General features: G+C 34.5%; 2 protein-coding genes across 15 annotated transcripts in view; both read left to right on the forward strand.

Annotated features, from left to right (window-relative positions):
* The window catches only part of LOC6043494 (zinc finger protein 135), a 62,604-nt gene extending 55,821 nt beyond the window's left edge, over window positions 1–6,783 (forward strand). For all 14 annotated transcript variants that reach the window (XM_038251335.1, XM_038251342.1, XM_038251343.1 and 11 more), the window contains exon 11: window positions 5,183–6,783. In XM_038251335.1, the coding sequence (XP_038107263.1) occupies window positions 5,183–5,266 (84 nt within the window). In that variant the 3' untranslated portion in view covers window positions 5,267–6,783. The remainder of the gene's footprint in view (window positions 1–5,182) is intronic.
* Window positions 6,784–12,616: 5,833 nt separating this feature from the next.
* LOC6045698 (protein yippee-like CG15309) overlaps window positions 12,617–24,783 on the forward strand; it is a 184,445-nt gene continuing 172,278 nt past the window's right edge. The window contains exon 1 of the mRNA XM_038257318.1: window positions 12,617–13,529. The gene's annotated coding sequence lies outside the window, so the exon portion shown is untranslated. The remainder of the gene's footprint in view (window positions 13,530–24,783) is intronic.

The raw sequence follows: 24,783 nt of genomic DNA on the forward strand, positions 1-24,783 counted from the left end.
GAATTTAAGAATTTAAGAATTAAAGAATTAAAGAATTAAAGAATTAAAGAATTAAAGAATTAAAGAATTAAAGAATTAAAGAATTAAAGAATTAAAGAATTAAAGAATTAAAGAATTAAAGAATTAAAGAATTAAAGAATTTAAGAATTTAAGAATTTAAGAATTTAAGAATTTAAGAATTTAAGAATTTAAGAATTTAAGAATTTAAGAATTTAAGAATTTAAGAATTTAAGAATTTAAGAATTTAAGAATTTAAGAATTTAAGAATTTAAGAATTTAAGAATTTAAGAATTTAAGAATTTAAGAATTTAAGAATTTAAGAATTTAAGAATTTAAGAATTTAAGAATTTAAGAATTTAAGAATTTAAGAATTTAAGAATTTAAGAATTTAAAAATTTAAGAATTTAAGAATTTAAGAATTTAAGAATTTAAGAATTTAAGAATTTAAGAATTTAAGAATTTAAGAATTTAAGAATTTAAGAATTTAAGAATTTAAGAATTTAAGAATTTAAGAATTTAAGAATTTAAGAATTTAAGAATTTAATAATTTAAGAATTTAAGAATTTAAGAATTTAAGAATTTAAGAATTTAAGAATTTAAGAATTTAAGAATTTAAGAATTTAAGAATTTAAGAATTTAAGAATTTAAGAATTTAAGAATTTAAGAATTTAAGAATTTAAGAATTTAAGAATTTAAGAATTTAAGAATTTAAGAATTTAAGAATTTAAGAATTTAAGAATTTAAGAATTTAAGAATTTAAGAATTTAAGAATTTAATCTAAGGTTTTAGAATTTAGAAATTTAAGGATTTTAGAATGTATAAGCTTAAAAATACTAAAATTATTTTAGATTTGAGATTTTTTTTCTATACTGTTTTGAATTTGAAAGTTTTGACTTTTTAATTTTGATTTTTTTTAAATCTTCAAATTTTCGATTACCCAAATTTTTGGTATTTTAAATTTCAGATTGCCAAAATTTTGAATTTCGAAATTTCAGATTTTTGAAATTACGATTTTAGAAACATCGAAAAAAAATTAATATGTATTTTGATTTTTTTTTGTTATAATAAAAACTATTCAAACAATTTTTTTTTCGAATTTTTGAATTTCTAAAGCATTGAATTTGGAATGTTCTGATCTTTTTATTTTCGCCACGAATGTTTAAATTTAGAAAAAAAATATTTCTACCGATTAAATTCCATTCCAAAATTCGAAAGTGGAGGCCAACTTCTCAAGCTCATATTTGGCGCCCACCAGAACAAGCCCCAATAATAGTTTTTGTTACACATTCTAATGTCTATATCTTCGGGAAAAGTTTGTAATATTTGATTTACAAAATTAAAAATTGAATAAATCCAGTAGAAAATTAAAAATAAATAAGGTTAAAAATCATTACTCAAAACTCAAAAGAAATTAAATATTCACAGCCGGAGATGTTAAGAAATTACAAGAAACATATAAAAAATAATTTCTACATAATCTTCATCTTCATTTTTCGACGTTTCGTACTAAGAAAATACAAACAAACATTTTCAGAAGAAAATTTAATTAATAAAAATTATGAAATTCTTGCACTCAAAGGAAAAAACAAATTATCGTAATTCCTGATAATATTTTTCTTAATAACTTGAAAGTAATTCTATCTCTCTCAATTAATTTATTTATCAAAATTGCCATCCGCGCGAAATCCGCGCCTGAGCAAAATTAGCCAGCAAATCCGCGCCAGATCCGCGCCGTCCGTAACAACCCTGGTAATCAAAAGACCTTTCCAACAAGCCCAAAAGATTAAAGATCTGATAACCCTATCAAAAGTTATGAGCACCTAAGTGTCACTTGTATACATTTCAGAGGCCGGATCTCAAATATGGGTCATTCCTTCCCAAGTGACCACGCGTCCAACATCGACTTTCACCAATTCTGCTCATACTTGGCATGGGGGTTGTTTTTGCCCCAAAAACAAAGAATCCAAAGTTTGGTGACATTTGGTCCACCCCCGCGCCCGTGGCACCCCTCTCTTTTTCTGAGATTTTTGAAAAACCTCATTTTTAAAAAGCATTTTGCTAAGAGAAAAGTTTACAAAACGTGAACTTTTGAGTATGCATATTTGAAGATTTTTTGACGTAGAATCGAATGGCGTACTCAAAATTTACGTACAGTGTTGCCAGATATGAAAATTTTGCGCTTTAAGTTTTAAAATGCTTTTTTAACCCTTTGGACGAGCACTTACGGGAAAACTGACAATTGCATTCAATTGCTGAGAGTTTTTCACATTAAATTCAATCAAAACCTCAGGGTAAAATGAATATTTCTTGAGATATCACATTTTTAAGTTGGAAAGCTCTGTATTGCACAGCAAATGTTTTACTTAACCATCAATTTTCAACAGTACATTGCGTGAGAGCATAGTAGGCCTTGAAATTTGAATATTCTTTTTTTTCAATTTCTTAACGGAAGCAAGTGAATGTCCCAAAATTGAATTTATGTATGTATGTATTGTATGCATGTATTTATTTGTGTATGTATGTATTGTATGTATGCATTTGAACCCCCGTCTTGGCAGGACTTGGCGTGGTTCACGGATATAAGAAAATGAAAAAATGTTTAATTTCGAGCGCTTCAACAGGAATTTTCTAGTTTATTGCTCCAGAAGCTATCCTGATAATAGAGCTTATAATTATTTGGTTATGGTTGGTGGGTCCAATTTTTACTAGAAGGATTTTTGGATTTTTTTTGGCAAAATATAAAAACATGCTCAAAAAATTAACCTATATATTTTCGGGATCAATTCCTAGCGCTTTGCGATTTTCTACAAAGTTGTTCCCCGGATAAAAATATTTGAGAATTTTGACAATAAGAAAATTTGATAGCATTTTGGGAAACTTTGTCGAAGAAGATGTTAAAAGTGAAAATTCCCCATAGTAAATTAATTAAAGTTCCATTCTAACTTCAGGTCAAAACTGGACCCAGTAAACATTAACCAAATGGGCTCATATTATCAGGCTAGCTTCTGGGGCCAAAAAACTAGAAAATTCCTGTTGAAGCGCTCGAAATTAAACATTTTGTCATTTTCTTATATCCGTGAACCACGCCAAGTCCTGCCAAGACGGGGGTTCAAATGCATACATACAATACATACATACACAAATAAATACATGCATACAATACATACATACATAAATTCAATTTTGGGACATTCACTTGCTTCCGTTAAGAAATTCAAAAAAAAAGAATATTCAAATTTCAAGGCCTACTATGCTCTCACGCAATGTACTGTTGAAAATTGATGGTTAAGTAAAACATTTGCTGTGCAATACAGAGCTTTCCAACTTAAAAATGTGATATCTCAAGAAATATCCATTTTACCCTGAGGTTTTGATTGAATTTAATGTAAAAAACTCTCAGCAATCGAATGCAATTGTCAGTTTTCCCGTAAGTGCTCGTCCAAAACGTTAAGAAAGCATTTTAAAACTTAAAGGGCAAAATTTTCATATCTGACAACACTGTACGTAAATTTTGAGTACGCCATTCGATTCTACGTCAAAAAATCTTCAAATATGCATACTCAAAAGTTCACGTTTTGTAAACTTTTCTCTTAGCAAAATGCATTTTAAAAATGAGGTATTTCAAAAATCTCAGAAAAAGAGAGGGGTGCCACGGGCGCGGGGGTGGACCAAATGTCACCAAACTTTGGATTCTTTGTTTTTGGGGCAAAAACAACCCCCATGCCAAATATGAGCAGAATTGGTGAAAGTCGATGTTGGACGCGTGGTCACTTGGGAAGGAATGACCCATATTTTGATGAAAAAGTTGTTCGGATCTATCCGGGGATCTGGCTCCCGGGATTTTGTTGATTTGAAACTCCCGGGAAAAATGAACAGATATATTTTTTAACTGCCTTAAGGCTTAAAACACTTTAAAGTAATATAACTATTGAAAGTGAACAATTTTCATGAAACAGCCCCGTAGGTGTTGTTCTAATATTACGTCCAATGATTTTTGGGATTCTAGACCCCATACTCCATGAAGATATGTTGTAAGAAGTAAAATTTAGATAAAACTTGTAGGTTTGACATTCTTACTACAGAAACAAATATGTACATAATTGTGAGGAAGGCACCAACCACCATCGGTGGATTAAGTAACGTTTTTGTTAATGAATCGCACAAATTTGGACTGAAATGTTAGTGAATGGCATTCTTTAGGTCTCAAATAAGCTGTTAACTTCAAAACAATCGATATTTTACATAAAAATTTGTTTGAATTTATGGAAATCAAAACCATAAATTTTTGATTTGCCTTCCCGGTGCTTCGGACACCTATGAAATATTTCACGTGAAATGTTTCGCATTTGTGGTAATCTTATACACTCAACCCCCGGTGGTTGGTCACTTTTTCGTTTGACACTTTTTTAGTTTGTACACCGTTGGTTGGTCAAAGTCAAACTAAAAAGTGACAAACTGTCACTTTTTACACGGCGCTCACGCACACTATCAAAACAAACGTTTGGTAGTGTGTGTGAACTCCGTGTAAAAAGGGTGTCAAACTAAAACGTGAACCCGTTCGTTTGACAACAGTTGGTGTCAAACCATCGGGGTTTGAGTGTAAATCTATTTTATTTAATTGTTTTGACATTAACCAAAGCGTTCAAACAAACTTTAAATGAAAGTTGATGTTAGAATTCATCAAATAACCCATTTTTGACATTTATAATGCGAACTTATATCCAAATAATTGATAAAACAAGATGAGGTGTCCGGGGATTCGAATCATGACGTTACTAAATTTTATTTGTTTTTCTGATAGTTCACATGATTTAGAACCAAACTGCGTCACTAACTTAAAATTGACGAAATTACATATGGGACGGACTTGATTTGAGCGGCAAAATCTTTATTAAATCTTACAATCTTTCGGACTTTTGTTAAAATCGCCTCTTTAGCATAACTTTTGAAGCGCTTCACAAAACTTCATAATATTAACTTGGGTCATGTAAGGAAGGCAAAAACATTACAGAGAGTTTTATCTTTTTTTTTTAAATATAAATTCTGTGCTTAGCTTGAAAGTATCTAGCCTTGAATGTTGATAGTAGTTAGCAAGTGTGCCCTCCCCAACCACAAACAAACCCGTTTTCCCCCAACCGAACCCCCCGAACTAAAGAAAACCTCTCTTTCTCCTTTCGGCCAGGTGCAGGTCCTCGAGAGCAACACCGCCCAGGTCATCAAGTACGAGATCATCCACGACTCGTCCCGGCAGTCGAACGTCGAGTGAGAGGAGGCGATGCTCCGTATTACCAAGCCGGACGGTACGGAGGAAATGAAGAAGGTGTTTATCCTGAAGAACGAGGTCGGATGAAACATGCTGCAGAGTGCGACGGCGACGGCGAGTGGAAGTTCCGGCGGTGCTGGGGAAGAGTTTGCGCATCAACAGCAGCAGCTGGTGATGGGGGAGATATTGGATGGGCAGCCGGAAGGGGCCGCCACAGACAATCATCACAACTATGCGGCGGCCAACGCGATCGTGGTCAGCGAGGGTGGTAGCGAGCACTACCAGCAGCATCTCTACCATCATCATCAACAACAGGCTGCCGGGGAGTACCAATCGTCGATCAAAAACGAAGCCTTGTAATTAATTTCAGTTTTGATTTCAACAAAAAAAACCCTCGTAATTTGGACGAAACTTTAGGTTTACACAAACACACACACAAGCAGTTTATCTTTTTAAGTCAGAATCGGAGATGTACAACAGCACTATTTTGTACAAAGAGGTTCGCGAGAAACAAACAAGTTTAATTTATAGCATTTTGAGCTCCTGCCGCAGGACAGGAGCCGGTTTAACCTCCCTACTAAAAGTGTAAAGTTTCAGAAAAAGTTTTAATTTTAAGAAAGCCAGTGCTGCAGAATCACGCGCCAATCATTGAAGAAGAAGAATCACCTTGCGTTACTTATTAGAAAGAGAGAGAAAGTAAGGAGAGAGAGTTTTAACATATGTTACGGTTATTTTTTTCTTTTCCACCCTCTCCCCCACACGCTGTACATAAAACCAGAGAAAAGGTAAAGCTACGTGTAGGATTGCAAGGGTCACACACACACGATTGTTAAATGTATTTTTTAACTGTTAGCGCGCGACTAGAATGTAGGAAAACACACACACCAACCACCAACACAAAAACAAGCAGCTTTTGTCTGTTACAAAATCGTGAGAATCAAACAAATCTAACAAGAAACACATCAAGTTGTACATATTAACGAGAAGAGAGAAAGTTGTTCTTTTCGCGGCGGCCATAATGATTTCCCACACACACACACACACAAAAGTCTCACTAATTTGCTTAAAACAAACAAACACACAATTCTTGAAAAGAAAGGGCGCAACTTTAAAGTCACTACTATTCGTTGTTTAAGGATTATTATACATATTTTTTTTGCTTATTTCGTGCTCTTAAGATGATGAAATTGTAACATTTTAGTTTTTAATCACAAACACAAACACAAATTGAACGAACGCGAGAGAGAGAGAGAGAGATAGCTTATAAAGCTAGGCTTAGGGTAAGTGAAGAGTAACAAATCGGGCGCCCGCGCGCATATTTTTATTAACAATCGGTAGGAGAGAGTGCACCGCCAGGGTGGGTGCATTTATAGGGAGAGGAAGAAAGCGCGGCGCAGGAAAACGTTTAGGGAGGACGAGATGAAATCTGTAAATTTTAAGGAAAAAATGTTTATTGATTATATGTAAAACCGTGGAAAAAGAGATGATTTGTGGATAATAAATATTTTAATATTCATAAAGTGAGATGTGTTTTTATTAGTGAAAGAAAGGTTATGGTTATGAAGAATGGTTGACTCGTTCGAATGATACTCGATTCTGTCTCGTTTTTCTTCTCGAATCTGGTTTGAATCGGCCATTTTGACCGTTCTTAAAATACTAGTTTCTGGTCGAGTATAAATACCCGTCTTTTTCAGAGTTTGTATGAAAATCTGATTTGGAGCATCAAAGGCTTTTAACACATTTTCAAATCTCTAACCTCAGAAATTTGGAGCCTATCATTTCAAAAGGACACAAAACTTTTGGTAACAACAGTGTATCGGTATCCCTTTCACTCGAATGGCATAAGGTGTGAGAGGGATACACTCTTGTTTACAAAAGTGTTGTGCCCTAATGAAATGGAAAGCACGATTTTTAAAAATGCCATTCTCCAAAAATTCTATCGCCGGGATTCTTGGAATGAACTGAACCTAAACCTGCAAATGTTTGTTGTTGTAGTTGTCTGTTTATTTTTTTCAAGGGAAGGATTATTTTTTATGGTAATGAAAAATGAAACTTAGAGATTATCCTTTTTTTGGTTTATTCCAGCGATTCTCAACCTTCTTCTAGGCCGGTACCCCCTGCCATGTAAATCAAGTAGGCCCGGTACCCCCGTTGAGAATCACTGGTTTATTCAAATCTTCAAATCCTATAAAAACACAAAGGGTAAATCTCTATAGAGCAATTCCAGCTCAAATCAGGAATTTTTCTGATACTTTTGTACACGACCCTCTCCGATTTCAATGAAACTTTGTAGACATGTTATCCTAGGCCTATATAGGGGAAATCTACCCATTTTAATCCTAATAAGCGGTCGTGTTAGAATGATGCTGGATAATCTAGAGTCTCCCTTGAATTTTACTAAAACCAAGTACACCAACGAGTAGAGCAAGTTTTTGTGAACATTTCTGTTTATTTTCACTTTCACTAAAATTTATTCTATTTCTTTACCAAGCATTTAACAAAAAAAAATCCCAAGGGTATTCTAATCGAGGCGAATGCATTGGGCCACGCCCATTTTTCTAATATCGGCTTAGTTCTTTTTTCTTCCAACACTCTGTCGAGTGTTGCCATTTGCGCTGACAGTTCAAACGAACACTCATGAAAAGTGGCATTTATAGGGAAAGTTTCCTGGCATCGCTGGCTGTGCTGCTGGTGGTGTTGACGGCCAGCCTTTGTTCTTTTTTGCCTTCGTCTCTCGTTCGGTTTTCTTCAGCCTTCGAGTGGAATGCAAAGTGAAAATTGAAACGTCAAACGACTTGGCGCGTTTGTTTTTTTGATGGCGCTTGCTAATTTATTACATTTTTCGGGATTATTCTTCAAGTGAGTGCCTTAATAATGATCAAAAGAACATGTTGCCGGTAGTTGGAAGCAATTTCATATCTTAAGCGCCGTGAAAAAGTAAGCGAAAGTGAAAAGTTAATTTTGGCGATATTCATTAAGCGTTTGAGGGATTCTAGTGTGTGTCACTGTGTGTGCCAACAAAATGATGAGAAGTGGTCTCGCAAAATACAAATTATGATCAAAAGTGCATTAAATGTGATCTTTTTGGCCAGTAAGTGGCATACATTTGCGTGCTTACTCGAGGCGGTGATGTTGCTGGTAAGTTTATAGCCCAAATAGTATTTTTGGAGCTTTAATCGAGCATCAAACTCTCCATATGACGAAGATAGGTTTTTGATTGGAAAGGGTAGATTTCCCCTAAGTCATTTTTGTGTATATGGAGCCAATAGTACTCGAGAATAACATTTGAGAAGAACGTAAAGTATTTAAATATTTTCGTATTCTGTAATTTAAAAATTACTGTATTTCGAAGCCGTTGCGTCGTATCAAAAAGTGGTCAAAGACAAACTTGTAGGAAATTGGACGGGCTTTCTGAAAAAAATACACTGAAACAAAAATACACGCCACATCTATGAGATTTTTTGATTTTTAGGTCTAAAACTTAAATTTGAAGGTGACGTCACGATTTTTTTTCGTTCAAAATTTTTGAGGAAATAGCCTAAAATGTTACTAAAAGACTGACGAAAAATGCAGGATGGTATGTCTCTCCTAAAAAAATACAAAAATCATTTACTAAAACTGTTTTTTTGAAAAGTGGTCCAAACGTCAAAATTTTTAAAAACCGGTAGTGGGAATCCATTCTCCAGACAATTTTACATAAAAGTCTCCGTATTGACCATTGTCCTATGTCCAATCCTTGGGAAGATACAGCGGTTTTGAAAATAAAAATGTTGAAAAAACGGGATTTTTGGTGGTTTTTGGCATTTTCTATATGACAGACTTGGGTTTTCAGTCTCGTAAATATTTTTACCGGAAAGCTCGTCCAATCTCCCATAAGTTTGCCTTTGACAGCATTTCAATTGGATGTAAGGGCTTACAGATATAAGCTTAATTACATTGCTTATAACTGAAAATAGAATATTTTTTTCAGTGTGGTAGAAACCAGGATAGTAAATTTGATTACGTAAATATAAAAACGATATAAATCAAAAAGCTGTCAAAGGCAAACATATGGGAAATTGGACGAGCTTTCCGGTAAAAATCTTTACGAGACTGAAAAACCAAGTCTGTCATATAGAAAATGCCAAAAACCACCAAAAATCCCGTTTTTTCAACATTTTTATTTTTAAAACCGCTGTATCTTCCCAAGGATTGGACATAGGACTATGGTCAGTATGGAGCATCCGAATATGAATCCGGTTTTAGCACAGCGTGAAACTTGGATTTTTTAAATATCAAAATTCAAAAAAATGATTTTCCCCATACAAATTTGTATGGAAAATTGAATTGCTTTGCGCAAAGTGAGGACTAAACCAATCGTTCCCAAATTTTGGGGAGTTGTTTAAGACCCCAAAACATGCAAACAATTTTAAGTTTGACAGAAAAAATATTTTTTAACAACTCGTCGCTGTCGTGCTATCTTGTCATACGTGCTGAATCCTGAGATATTTGATTTAAAAAAAACGATACAACACCGTGCATTGTTGTAATTTTTCATATGAAAGAAGTATTAATTTTGTTGTGTTAACTTGATTCATCCTGTAAATTAAAGTAAGGGAGCGTTCTTTTATTACGTAATGCATAAAATCGGATGTTAGACCCCCTATCTCTCCCCCCCCTTCGTAACAAAATTTCCATACAAATTAAAAAAAAAATGTATGGAGCGTAACACGGCCTCCGCCCCCTCCCCCTCCCCCCTACTGCGTTACGTAATAAAAGAACGCTCCCTGCGACAACTAGCCCAAGGGATTTCAGGTCAGAACGCGTTTTACACACGTACAAGCCCGACTATCGTAAACATTTTGATTATAACTCGGGACTCCGGCAAACAAATTCAACCAAACTTTGGGACAATCAACCAAACAAATCGTGTTTGTTATTGTTAACTGTGTGGCGTGATACACCCTGTTGCGGTGAATGCGAACGCACTCCATTGGATGTAGTCGAATAAGCCCCTCGTACGCTGGGCTCGACGCAGCCAAGCGCTGACAGCGCATGGACGCAGCCACGCGAACGGTTCGGTGACAGCTGGCAAAGCAGGTCCAGCTCTCGGCTCTTTCCTCGAGCGACGCTCGGCCAGATCGGATGTCAGTCCGCACTGGTCATCCTCGGCAGACGATTTCCCGGGCGGAATCTGGTCTCACACATTAACATACTCTACTAGTTTTTAATCCAAGGTCAAACATTAAAACGCGTTTTTCTCGGAACGTCAAAAATCGACTTGCGGCAAGATAGTACAACAGCGTCAGCTTCCACTCTTTGTGGCTTGTTGCAATTCAAAAATCAAAATTTGAACCACTGAGAAGCAATACAAGTGATTTTTCGAATTTCGCGGCATTTCACCGTGTTGATCAGATTTCACGCCCAAGAGCAAATTTCATGGATTACGTGGCTTCCGTGAAATCGCAAAAAAAAATCACTAGCCCTAGTATTGTGTAAAAACTGTGTCTACATTGCATACTAACCTCTTTTTACATTGACTTGCGTACTAATGTTTGTGTGTGTGTGTGGTCCAATCCAATACCCGCTAACCGGTAGCGATATTATGGGAAAGCATAGTTAGTATCAGACTTTGTATATGTCGAATGCTGATACAACTTATCTCAGTCCCGGGTATTAGGTGGTGATAGCCCTCGCGCTGCTTCCAACGACCCGTTACAGAATGACAGAGCTCCTTGCGGTCCAATTCCGAGGTCGCTGGGCATTGTTCGGCCCCGCCTAAACATAGAAGCAAGCATCTGAAGGAAACTCGATCTATATTTAGACTTCCAATCCCGTCAGGCAAATCAGGGATCAGCGCGTACATAATATGAGAAGATAACATGTTTCAACACTACGGATAATTTCACTGCTAGAGTGTAAACCTTCTGATGGCCGAATGCTTAGCGTCCCAGACCACCAAATCCAGAGGTGTGAGTTCGAATCCCACCTGATTCATTTTCGTTTTTGTTCATATTCAAAGTTCAAATTCCTGATTCCAAATTTCAAAGGTACCGGCCGAGATTTGATCCCTGAACCTTCTACTTGTGAGGCAGAAGCCGTAACCATTAAGCCACAGAGCCGGTGACTTGCGTACTAATGTTTACCCCAATTTTAGACCATAATCCCCATGTTGGAACGCCACTGTTTTACATTGAAAAGTTTTAGATTAGTTCCAAAATGTTTTTTTTTAAACATTGCCTGTTAAATTAATTGTTGAGCCAAAAATAATCAATCCATGCAAAAAAGTCTAGCGTGTAGGTCCCTAATACCAAGCAAACATAAAAAATTTAATACAATATAGTGGCCTAAGAAGACGAATTTCAAAAAATCGCAAAAATAATTGAAAAATTATTATTGAACTAAATACAGAGCATAGATGATCGATTTACTTTGAAAATCGTGCTTGCCATTTCATTAGGGCACATAACTTTTTTAGACAAGAGTGTGTCCCTTTCACACCTTATGTAAACTGTCATTCGTGTGAAAGGGATACACTATTGTTTACAAAAGTTATGTGCCCTTTTGAAATGTTAGGCTCCAAATGATTGATGGTTTCACCTAATGCCTACAAGTTGATACAAAAGAAAACCCACAATCCCTGTTAGATGGTTTAATTTGCAGTTTGTTTGTTTACTTTCGCATGCCTTTTGATGATGCACTTGCGTGAAAGAGACCCCACAGTTGTACTAAAAGTGAAACAGAAACAAACCGGGGGTGGCCCAGCAGCGTTGGAGTAAACGGGGTGGCAATAATAACAGTTTTGATCTGAGCTCCTATCATCTGTTCAACCCAGTACAAGCAGTTGTATTGGTGAAATGTTTTGGTTAGGGATGTATTGGTGTTATTGTTAAGGGGGTGTAGTGGGGAGCCTCACCGGAAAGGGGATCGATGGGGGATGAAAAGGGATGCTTTTTCTTTTAAGCTGTATCCAGGATCAGATTTCCTACTACGTAGTTAATGTTTGGACAATTGTCATTGATTTGTTTTAGGAAAAAAGTAATAGTTGTTCAACAATATGTTTGATTTTCGTTTTAGTTTGATTTCAGACGGTTTTACATAAAAATAATGATCATAAATAATAATAATTTCGAAGAAGCTATCATACTTTAGTAAAAAACAAGTAAATTTACATGGCTTTTCCTTGAAAGTCGTATTTTCATAAAACAAACAAAATGAATTTTACTTATCAACGCAAACTTTGTGTTTGTTTTTGTTGATGTTAAACACGCACACTAACGATTCGTGTTCGCATTTTAACAGCCCCACATCGCACACTAGCCAAATTCAACACAATCAAGTGCAGCTTTTTCAAGTTGTGTTGGTACTGTATAGAACGTAAAGTGGAGAAAAAATCGACAAAAATTTCGGTTTCTGTTGCGTCGTTGCGAATTGAAAACAGAGAAAATTCTCGCTGGAGGAAAATTTCGCGTGAAAAAGTGCGCTCAATTGGCGAATTTTGGCGTAAATTGCGTTGGGTTGCGAATATCGGAATATTCCGGGCGCGGGTGGCTACGATGGTTTAGTACGGACGTCGGGTCGGATTGTGGTCGGTGTTCCGTGGTCGGTCCGGATCCGGGGAATTGAGGACAACACAGCCGTGGGGTGATTATTGATGGCCCAGTTTCGATGCCATGTTTGATAAATGGGTGAATTTTTGCTTGTTTCGTGATAAATTTGCATCGTTTGCTTGACAATAAAATGACAAGGTGATATTACATGGAAGAGCGTGTAAAATTACAGAAAGAAGAAAAACCGAAGTTTCAACAATTAAAATTAAAGTCTTTATGATTTAATTACATCCAAAATAAACGTTTGATAAAACAACACAAAAATAGATACTAAACAAGAAAAAAAAAACTAAGCGATGTTTGCCATTTAAAATATTTCAAAATTCAAATTCCGTCATTGTGAGCAGAGCAGCTGTGAATGGTGAAGGGTTTTTTTTTTAAATCTGAATTGACGCAGTATTACTTGCAAAAGCAGTAGCAGCACCGCTGAAGGGAGATTTGTGTGTGCAGTTTTACTTGATGCATGTATGCATTACAAGTGTTATATAACGACAAAAGGGTTGAGTGACATCGGGGCGCATCTGATCTCAGTGTGCGGTGCAGCAGATTAAGTCAGCTTTAGTGTTCTACCAGTAAGCAATCTGCTCAACTGCGGGAAAGATTGCGCGGATGGTATAATGGTCTCGGCAAGAGGATAGTCGGGGAAGCCGAATAAGCTAAATCAACTCAATAAAAAGGTAACACTATTTGAAAAATATATTAGGGTTTATTGAAATTTGTTGTCCCTCGGTCCTGATCAGCAATAATTTAGCAATAAAACTTAAAGTATAATTTTTAAAATGTTGGAGCAAAACTATCACAACATGCGTTAAATATTATTGTATCTACCGTCAATAATATGATATTTAAAAAATCAAAAAATATATTTTTTCCGAAGTTTTACGTCTTTTGCAATATTTGGTTCATAATTCAAAATGTGTTAAGTTCCCGAAACTGTCCTCTTTGATAACAATGTAACATCAACAATAAAGAATGCATTCTGAATAGTTTACAACTGAACAAGTTTACAAAAAAACTGATTTTTTGGGGAAAGTGTGGGTACAATTAAGGTTTTTAAAACATTTTTGAACAATTCTGAAGATTTTTTTTTTTCAAAGTCCAATAAACCAAATTTTGATTTTTTTGCTTTTTGGATGTTGTTGAAACTGCCTTGAGTCAGGGTATTCAAAAACATCAAAAAAGAAAAAAAATGGCATTTTGATTATTGGACCTTAAAAAAAACTCTAGATTTCTTATTTCAGGCTCAAAATATCGGAATATACAGCAAAATAAAAAGTGGTTAGTTTTTTATTCGGGTTGAAATCTGAAATTTCATTTCCGCTCAAATTACAGTATTTCTAGTCTTTCAATAAAAAGGTGGACAAAAAATCATGATTATAATTTAACTTCAAAGAAAAATCTTTTCAATACTGCTTAGTTTAATTTTATGGTTACATTAAAGTAATTATTCACGAAAACCGGAAGTTTATTTTATTTGTAGTTTTGAACAAAGACTTTCCAGAGGGCATCTCTATGTACAAAGAAACCGTTTTGCATAATTGGTTTTCCCATACAAGTCTCAATACAATTTGGCAGCTATACATACAAAATGCTTTGTAACTATTCGAAAATCTGTATCTTTTTGAGAAATTTTCTGATTGATTTGATATCTTCGGCAAAGTTGTACGTGTTCATGAGGACTTTTTCATAAAATAGTAACACTTTAGGAAAATATCCTATTTTTAAATATTTTTTATATCTAAAAATTTCATTCTCAAAATCCGCATTTATATTTTTTGAAATTTTGTGACATTTTTAGGGAATCAAAAAAAAAGCCATCTTTTGAAACACATAGAAGTCTGGGCAGAAATTTCACCGCTGAGTCATGATTTTTGAAGAAAAAAACTTATTCTGCATGGAAATGCTTAAAAAATTATCTTCTGCAATTTTTTAATTAAAATATTCCCTTACAATCGTTCAGTGTTGGAATTCGAGAGAGAAGAAGGAAAGCATTTCTCGCTCACGAGCGAGGGAGAGAACTTGTAGTACTTTTCTCTTCTCGCTCGCGCTCGCATTTTCGTTCGCGTTCTCGCTCTCGTGCTAGCCATTCATCCCAAGCTAGAATTTTTTTTATCAGGCTTATGAATGCGAACCAGACTCCAATCGCTTTTTTTTTGTTTTTTGTTCGTTTCTAACACGTTCACCATCTCTCGAACGGACAATTCTGGCACGCGAGAAAGTCCGTTCGCGAGCGTAGGAGAGCACGGGCAATCGGTGAGTTTCTCTCGGCAGCTCGAGACTGGCGGCGAGAACTCGAGGGAGAGGATTTTTTCTCGCGAAAGCACGAGAATACCAACACTGCAATCGTGAAAGAATGTTCGAGAGGAAAGGCAGACAATATAAAGTGTCAAGCAATGGTTTCACATTTTTTAATTTTTTTAAAGAGTCTGAACAAAAATTTTACTTATACGCAGCATAAAATCCGATGGTAAAATCGCATGCAAATCACCTTTGTAAAAAAGACACTTAACATTACCCACTGTATATACAATTTTTGTAAACACAAAAAAGTAACAAAAGACGGGACTCAAACCCAAAGATTTTGATTTCTGAATAGTTAAATCCCGCATATTCAAAAAAATGGTTATCACTTAATTTTTAAAATGTAAAGCGATTTACAACCTTATACAAAGTAAATTCTTGTCTTATTTTGCACATTTTGATGAGTAAATGACGCATCAAACACATCATTATCTCAGAAATTTATCGATGAACATTTCGCTCTTAGAAGCATTGGAAAGCTGAGACAATTTCCTATAAGACACATTTGAAAGTACACCCAAAATTCAGAATCGAGATAATCGTTCTCTCAAAATTTATTGAGGGCTCAGTGCCAAAATCGATAGAATAATGGTACCAACTCACACCATCATAACAAATGAGTTCATTCGTTAGTTGAATCAATAAATCTCCAACAAGTGTCATACATCGACTTCTGACTTCTCCATGGTCACCAAGCTGTGGTGACCGAGGCAGCTAAGTCATTGGATTGGTTTGTCAAAGGTCTCTGGTTCGATTCCCGTTGTCGACACTTTTGGTTATTTGTTTGACGGATGAACTTTTTTTGCAAATGAACCTCGAGAGAATAGTTCTATCGCCCATCTCGAGCTGTGTTCTCTGCGTCCGTGAATGGTACCACTATTCTCTCGACTCGAGACCATCATTCTCTCGGACTAGCGCTGCCAGTTTTCGGTGTAGCGATGACTATTTTTTCTCCTTAAAATTGCCCAGAAAACATGTCGTGTATGTATGAGCTTGACATTTCGGTCAACAAAATTCCCATTCTGATGGGATGGTTGTAAAATTACATAAAATTTCATAAAATAGTGCAAAATGCATTTTACACGTAGTTTGATTACTTCTTTAATTGCTGTATATTTAAAACATAAAAAACAACGCAGAAAAATGTATTTTAGTTGTTTTCAGGTGAGTGCCTTCTCATTTTCATTTAATCTTTAAATATAGATTTATTTTAGGCTTTTAAATTAAGTTGCAACAACAATTTGATGTATATTCATCAGTTTTGCAATCACTTACTCGTAAGTTGTTCCCTTTTTTGTGCTGCGCTGCTCGCCCTTAATTTACAAGAATACTTTGATTTTTTTTATATAACTTGAACATTTGGTTCAGTTGGTTGTTACGGATTTTTGTTTAAAAATATTGTAGACATAATATTGATGCCCATTTATGTTGAATATAAAACCATACAAGAATTATGACTTATAGAATTCAATGATCGAATTTGCATGAATTTGATATGATCATCATGGGCATGGTTTTTTTATTCACTTATTCAGAAGTCAAGTAGCAAAACATTTTAATTTGCTTGATGTTTAATTAGTAGTTTATGTAACAAGTATCAAATTGATTTATACTACGAGCCTGTCAAATTGACATTTATTCAACGAGCCTGAAAATACGAGTTTTGCAACGGCTGCGTACATTTTTAATGCAATTTAAAAAACATTTTTGCTGTGTTTTAACAGGCAACAGTGTCGAAAAGTATTTCTCTTCGATACAAGTGCTGGAACTTTTCAGCATTCTAATAAGTGCTATAATACTGTTCAGTATTGTCGAATTACAGGAAAATCATTTTCTTTATATTTACGAAATTGCTAAAAAATCATTGTGTAAAATGTAGCTACATAGTTTCAAACTTGTTTCTTTTTATCGCATGAAATAGTAGTTTATACAACAAGTTGCAAAAAGAGGATTTTTTCAGCACGAGTCGTACATTTATCCAACGAGGTTCACCGAGTTGGATAAATACGAAGAGTGCTGAAAAAATCAAGTTTTGCAACGAGTTCCATACAACATTTTTTGCAATTCCAAAAAAACACACACTGAGTGAAATTTTATGTCAAATTTTCATGTATTCTGTCAATAAATCGTTTAAATCAAAAAAATGTTGAAAAGTGTTACTTTTCGAAACAAGTGCTGAAAAGTTCAACTTTTCAGCACCCATTTGAGTGCTGAAAAGTAGAACTTTTCAGCATTTATTTTGAAAAGTGTTGCTATTCGATTCTGTTATTTTTGGTACAGAAAAGTAGGCTATTTCGTCGTTCAAGAATGACAGGAAAAGTAAGTAGTTTCACGACGGAATTGCAAAAAGTATTTTTTATACTTAGATTTTTAGAAGAATAATGATTGCAAGACAATTGTTGTATATTATCTTCAAATTTTGATGAAAAAATTTAGTTTTGCTTTATTTTTATTACATTTTAAGCGTCTCATAAACAATACGAAAGAAAAGTTCTTATTATTTTCTATTTTTTTAAAATGAAAATCATAATCATACGATTACATCATGAAAACATGCCAACTGCACGTGAACCACAGCTGCTCTGCTTCAAAATCAATTCCCGATAACAACATTTTGATTACTAGACAATCGTGGAGCAATGCAGCAATGCAAGAGCAGGAACCATTCTACATGGCGTCCATGGAGGTTCAAGTACTTCCGCTGAAACGGACGAAACGGCTGGCTGGCGTTTCGTACCGTTTCAAATCGAATCGAAATCGATGGACATCGAGAGTCAGAGGTTCAATTAAAAGTTGCACTTGAATTGCATATTGGCTTTCTAATGGTTTCGTGTTCGATGCGCGTCACTTTTGTGCAGAATTTATTGAACTGGGGGAGAGAGGAGGCAATTGAAGCTTGTGAGGGGAAAATCGATTCGTTCGAGCTTTGTTTGAATAATGCACAGCTGATTTATTCGTCCGAGAAATGCAAAGTGAGTTTGTGGTTGAGTTGTGTCTTCTGATTACAATGTAGAATGTAGCAAAAAGAATAGAGATCAATCTTGAATAATATTTAAAACAAACTCAGCAAAGGTTTAGTTTTGCAATCGAACGAGAAGTAGATGTTTCCTAAATTTATTTAATTACCGTACACTAGTTTATTTATTTAAAATAAATAATGACTAATTGTATAAACCGTGCGTCTCCACATTTTCTTTTACGAAAGGAAACGCATGGTACTTTAAAATTTAAATATTCAGACGATTTGATTTGCAACACTTTTCAATCAAATTTTCCCAAACAAAGCAGTCTTGTTGTTAGGAGCCGTTTCCTTGCTCTCTTCCTCTCTCTCTCATAAAGTCCAGCCGAGGTCATTCGATGGTGTTGGTAGGTCGCTAGAACACGAAAATATCTAGCACAAACACAGCCGTCGAACCCAAACACTACTTTTTAACTCAGTCAATGGCAACTGCTTTGCTGCACTATATATGCGAATGGTGGCAACACTGCAGAATGATAGTTTTGTTACGCGATTATTTAATTTTTGTAATATGTACTAAAAATAGATTCATTTGTTGCATTTCATCTATTATAATGTTGTACTTTTTAATTCAAAATTTCATGCAAGATTTGAGTAAACACAAAAGGAATTATTTTGTTGTTTTGCTTTCTTTTGCTTCTGAGTGAAAATTGGAGCTGCTGTCATGCGCGTTGGATTTGTTTTTATTATTGTTGCTATCTCTATCGTCGTCATCGTCTCCGTTTGCATTTGGTCGCGAATCGATTTTTCTCCACATCCCCCCCCATCCTTTTCCCAACGAAAAGGGGGGAGATAACGGTGATGTATGAGTTTGTTTGGGGCTCTGTTGGTTTTGGTATTGGTGTCGGGAGCTGAGAAAATTTCTTTCTGGTCGTGGTATGTTTTTTTTGTGGCTGTGGTAGTTAGTCCGGGTGCTTTCCAGCTGTTTTATGTTTTGTTCGAGAACGGGGTGAAAAATGTCAGATGAGTTGACAAAAATAAAGATTTTGAAGAGGGTACTTCAATTTAATGAATGATCAATTGTGCATTGAAAAGTTTTAGTTTTTTGGTTGTCTGATTAAAAACTAAAAAAAAATCCTTACAAAAATGATATATGAAAATTCAAAAATCTGCAGCTTTTGAAAGAATTTTTTGATCGATTTGATTTCTTCTGCAAAGTTGTAGGTATGGATAAGGAGTACATTTAATAAAATTATACACGGTAAAAATTTATGATTTTTAATTTAAATTTTTGTGTTTGTTTTTGATTTGCAAAAAAACACTATTTTATTTTTTATTTTCTAATTTTTTGAAGACATTTTCTAACTGATGGTCCGATTTTCAATGTTAATACATGAAGCATTCGTGAAATTTTTCGATCTTTTCGAAAAAAATATTTTGAAAATTTTTAAATCAAGGCTAGCATTTTAAATGGGCGTAATATTCAATGTTTGGCCCTTTGTTTGGTCACTCATGGTCACTATTTTTAAAAATTGAAATACTGCAAATATTTCGCTAAAATCAAACTTTCGGTGGCTATATCTTGAAAACGGCGCCCTTTATCAAAAAATCTGTAGAGTACTTTTCAATTGCAAATTCAATTTTGCATTAAAAAATAATGTCAAACTTGTTTTTGCATGAAACTTCGATTTTTTCCAAAAATCACTATTTTTTCAAAAATTCATAACTCGGCGGCAGATTTTTTTACCATGTTTCTCTATGGCTCAAAAGTTGCGGATTTTTGTCCCCTAAAACATATAAAAAATCTCGAAAATCAAATAATACGTATTTTGGGAAATTGAGTTTTAGTGAAAAAAAAGTTGATAAAAAAATCTGCAATTTTTTTTCCGTGTACCTATTTTTTTCTCAAAAGTCCTCAGCAATACCTACAACTTTGCCCAAGATACCAAATTGATCAGAAAATTCACTCAAAAGTTACAGCTGTTTGAATATTTACATACCATTTTTGTATGGACAGCTGCCAAAATTGTATGGAGACTTGTATGGGTGAACCAATGACACAAAATAGCATATTTGGCCATAGGGAAGGCCCCCACAAAGTTTGAGCCAAATAAAAAAATACAAATAAAATCCATTTCCGGTTGGTAGATAATTGCTCAAATATAGATTAAATCAGCGCACAACACTGTGACCTATATGAAAAAAACAAATGATGCAAAACGGATTCTATTGACATAGAGAAAGAAGAATTCCAAACAATAAAAATAAAGGAATCCCGAAAAAAAACAAAAGTCAATAAAATTACTGAAAAGCATTAAAAGTTTCTAAAAATTTAAGAAAAAAATCTTTTCGTTTTGAATAAAATAAATAAATTGTTTGACACTGTTTTAAAAACAAATAAAAACTGTTTTAATGGAAATTTTTTAAGAATCTTCATCTGTAAGTTAAAGAGCGAGGGCGTCCAATTTTCCTGCGAAACAGAATGTTTTTTAATTTTGAGATATTTTTCAAATGGTCTTCAAAACCATTTTTGAATACATAAATTCAGTTTTTAAGGCTGGAAATGATGCAATCAATTGTTGATAATCTATACTACAATCTGATCAGAGACAGCAGTTGCAAATTTTAATAGATTTTCTATAAAACGCAATCCTATGTTTCAGGTTTAATAAGGTCGTAATGCATAAATTCGTTTATTTTTTTTTTGCTTTTAAGACTAGAAAAGCTTAAAAATTAAAACAATGTTTTTTATTAGATCTGAGATTGAAAAAAAGGAAATGCCACCCAGCCAACTGAATTTATTTTACTAATAATTCTGTTGAAATTTTATTGCGGCAAATCTCAAGGAAAACTAATTTAATATTTAAAAAATCGAAAAAAAAAACTTCTAGGCAAGGGTCCTCATTGTTCAAAATCAAACACTCCATTCGCGAGCACAAATAGCAGGCGACGCGATACTGCCCTGATGAATTCCTACTGTTTGTCACTTTCACACCATTCGCTCCCGTACACTCTCTCTTCTACTCTCCTTCTCTCTCTGATCGGCTCAGTCTCCGAACGGCTCAGGCAGTCCGATCGGCTCCGATCACTCTGAACTGAAAATATTTTTTCTCTGATGCGCTGCGTTACACTTATTGATTTGGGTTGCCTAAAATCAATGTTATCAATTAAATTGTGCATTTATTTGGATTTCATAACATTATTGACACCATTCAAAGACACTTCCACCAAGAAAAAATCAAATTGATGGCAAACTAAGGGCGTGAAGACAAAAAGACTGCCGCGCTCAGGGATGCCAAATGATTTTTTAAAATGTCTGTGAAAAAGTCTGTGTATGTCTGTGTCTTTGTCTTAAATTCAAATAAATCAATTTACAGGCATAGAAATCTATCAAAAATTGTGTTTTTAAGCATTTGAAGACTAAAAAAATAAGTTTCGATTGATATTTTAACAAAATAACAATTTAATGAAGTTTTTAAAAAGTCTGTGCACCTCAAAAAATGTCTGACACGAGCTCAAATGTCTGTGAAACACAGACAAATCTGTGTATCTGGCATCCCTGCAGGCTGGCATTTTGTGAAAAATTCTCACTGACACTCACTGAGAATGGCTCTTCGCTGAGCATGGTAGTGTGTGAGTGTCGTCGAGCGATGGAGTAGGCAAAAATTTTCACGATGTATTTGTTCGCTGAGTGAACAGTTCGGGTAGAGAACCTGAGAGAGAAGCGTCGTCACTCAGAAGCACATGAGCGGGAACGAGACGGGAGAGCGAGTTTTGTTGTGTTTGAGTGCCATGTTATTTCTCTTAGAAGGTTCTCTAAGTTCGGGCCACTCGCTGGCTGCTTGCGAGTATCATTCGCTAGCGGGTTAGAATAGGTGGCGAATGGATAGGCGATGAGTGAGTGGTTTCTGTACATTGAACCGAAAATCAGGACCCTTGCTTCTGGGTAATTCTCTACCAACTCACACGAAATCGGGAAAAGTTGCCCCGACCCCTCTTCGATTTGCGTGAAACTTTGTCCTAAGGGGTAACTTTTGTCCCTGATCACGAATCCGAGGTCCGTTTTTTGATATCTCGTGACGGAGGGGCGGTACGACCCCTTCCATTTTTGAACATGCGAAAAAAGAGGTGTTTTTCAAAAATTTGCAGCCTGAAACGGTGATGAGATAGAAATCTGGTGTCAAAGGGACTTTTATGTAAAATTAGACGCCCGATTTGATGGCGTACTCAGAATTCCGAAAAAACGTATTTTTCATCGAAAAAAACACTAAAAAAGTTTTAAAAATTCTCCCATTTTCCGTTCCTCGACTGTAAAAAATTTTGGAACATGTCATTTTATGGGAAATTTAATGTACTTTTCGAATCTACATTGTCCCAGAAGGGTCATTTTTCATTTAGAACAAAATTTTTCATTTTAAAATTTCGTGTTTTTCTAACTTTGCAGGGTTATTTTTAGAGTGTAACAATGTTCTACAAAGTTGTAGAGCAGACAATTACAAAAATTTTGATATATAGACATAAGGGTTTGCTTATAAACATCACAAGTTATCGCGATTTTACGAAAAAAAGTTTTGAAAAAGTTACTTTTTGCGTTTCTCTTTGTTTCGTCGTCCGTGTCTGTCGCGAGTGACCATGAACGGCCATGATCGATGACGACCAACTTTTTCAAAACTTTTTTTCGTAAAATCGCGATAACTCGTGATGTTTATAAGCAAACCCCTTATGTCTATATATCAAAATTTTTGTAATTGTCTGCTCTACAACTTTGTAGAACATTGTTACACTCTAAAAAATAACCCTGCAAAGTTAGAAAAACACGAAATTTTAAAATGAAAAATTTTGTTCTAAATGAAAAAATGACCCTTCTGGGACAATGTAGATTCGAAAAGTACATTAAATTTCCCATAAAATGACATGTTCCAAAAATTTTTACAGTCGAGTAACGGAAAATGGGAGAATTTTTAAAACTTTTTTAGTGTTTTTTTCGATGAAAAATACGTTTTTTCGGAATTCTGAGTACGCCATCAAATTGGGCGTCTAATTTTACATAAAAGTCCCGTTAGTTTTTCTTCAACGCGTTTTATATGGGGTGTACCCCATTTGGCATAATGGACATTTGGCATAACGGGTTTTCAAGATGGACGTTTGGCATAATGGACGTTTGGCATAATTGGTCCAAGACATCAGGGACGTTTGGCATAATGGACATTTGGCATAATGGACGTTTGGCATAATTCGTTCAAAAACCATCAAGGACGTTTGGCATAATGGACGTTTGGCATAATGGACGTTTGGCATAATCGACGTTTGGCATGATTATTACTAGCTTGTTTTTTTGTTAATTATTTCTCATTTTCACGAATGAAAATGTATATTTTTTACCTTTTTTATATTACTTTAAGAGATTATCATTTTTTTCTATAAAAAATTAGGTATCTCTATATTTTTTCCCAATAGTAAATTCTTTCCATTTTGAATAATTCACAATAAATCTTTTCAATGAAATTTTGATATTTTTATTAAATAATTAACATATCTCTTGTTAGCTTAAAATTTTTCCCCTTTCAATATAATTAGGAGTAATTTTTTAAATGAAATTTTCCCTTCTTTTATATGAAATTCATGATGAGAAAAACCTCTTCAAATCTTCGACAATTGAGCTTTTATAATGCAATTTTCCCTTCTTTTGATTAAAATTTTACTTGAAGAAGGAAATTTCTAAATTAATTCACATTTTTCCCTTCTTTTTCGAATTTAATCTAAAGAAACCCCAGAACTGGGCAGCACTCATCCGACACGAGACTAGTGGAAAGATTCACTGACACAGAGAACACAGTTCTACATGACCGAGAGAATTATGCCCTCGAGTCCATTTTCAAGAAAAAGTTCATCCTTCAAAACGAAAAGTGTTCTCTACGGGAACTGAACCAGAGACTTATAATAGACTAACTCAATGACTAAACTGCCTTGGCCACAGCAGCTTGGTGACACAAGAGTAGTCAGATTTCGATGTATGACTCTTGTTGCAGATTTACTGTTTCAATTAATTAATTAAATTAATTGTTTTGCAGGTGTGAGTTGGTACCATTATTCTATCGAGTTTAGCATTGAGCTCTCTATAAATTTTGATGGAATTATACTCTCGATCCTGTATTTTGGGTGAATGGATGTCGATGTTGCTTTTCTTTAAATAATTCGTAATTAAGTTTTTTTTATTCAATTTTCCCATATTTTTTTATATTTAACTTGAAGAAGGGAAATTCTCTTATAGATGTTGTCTTTGAACATTTATATAATTTCTGCACATTTTTTCTCTGTTGGTTTATTTTTGCAATAAAGTTGTTTATGGAATTTTCCCTTCTTTTATTTATTCAATACTAATCTTAAAGAAGGGACAACTGCCTAAAAAAAAGCTGATTAAATGTTATTTTTAAGAGAGGTAGGTGAAAAACATAAAAATATTGCGATAGTCAAACATTTAAAGAGTGTCAAAATGTGAATCTTTAAATTTACTTTTCCTTCCATAAGTTGAATTTTATATAAATAAATATAAATTTTATAAAAAAATTCATAATCGAAGTTCATTGTCAAATATTCGAAAAGTATTGTTTTTAGAGATTTTCCCTTCTAAAAGTTGAATTTAAAATAAAAGAAGGGAAAATTTCATAACT

Source organism: Culex quinquefasciatus, chromosome 2 (assembly GCF_015732765.1).
Source record: "Culex quinquefasciatus strain JHB chromosome 2, VPISU_Cqui_1.0_pri_paternal, whole genome shotgun sequence".
Lineage (NCBI taxonomy): Eukaryota > Metazoa > Arthropoda > Insecta > Diptera > Culicidae > Culex > Culex quinquefasciatus.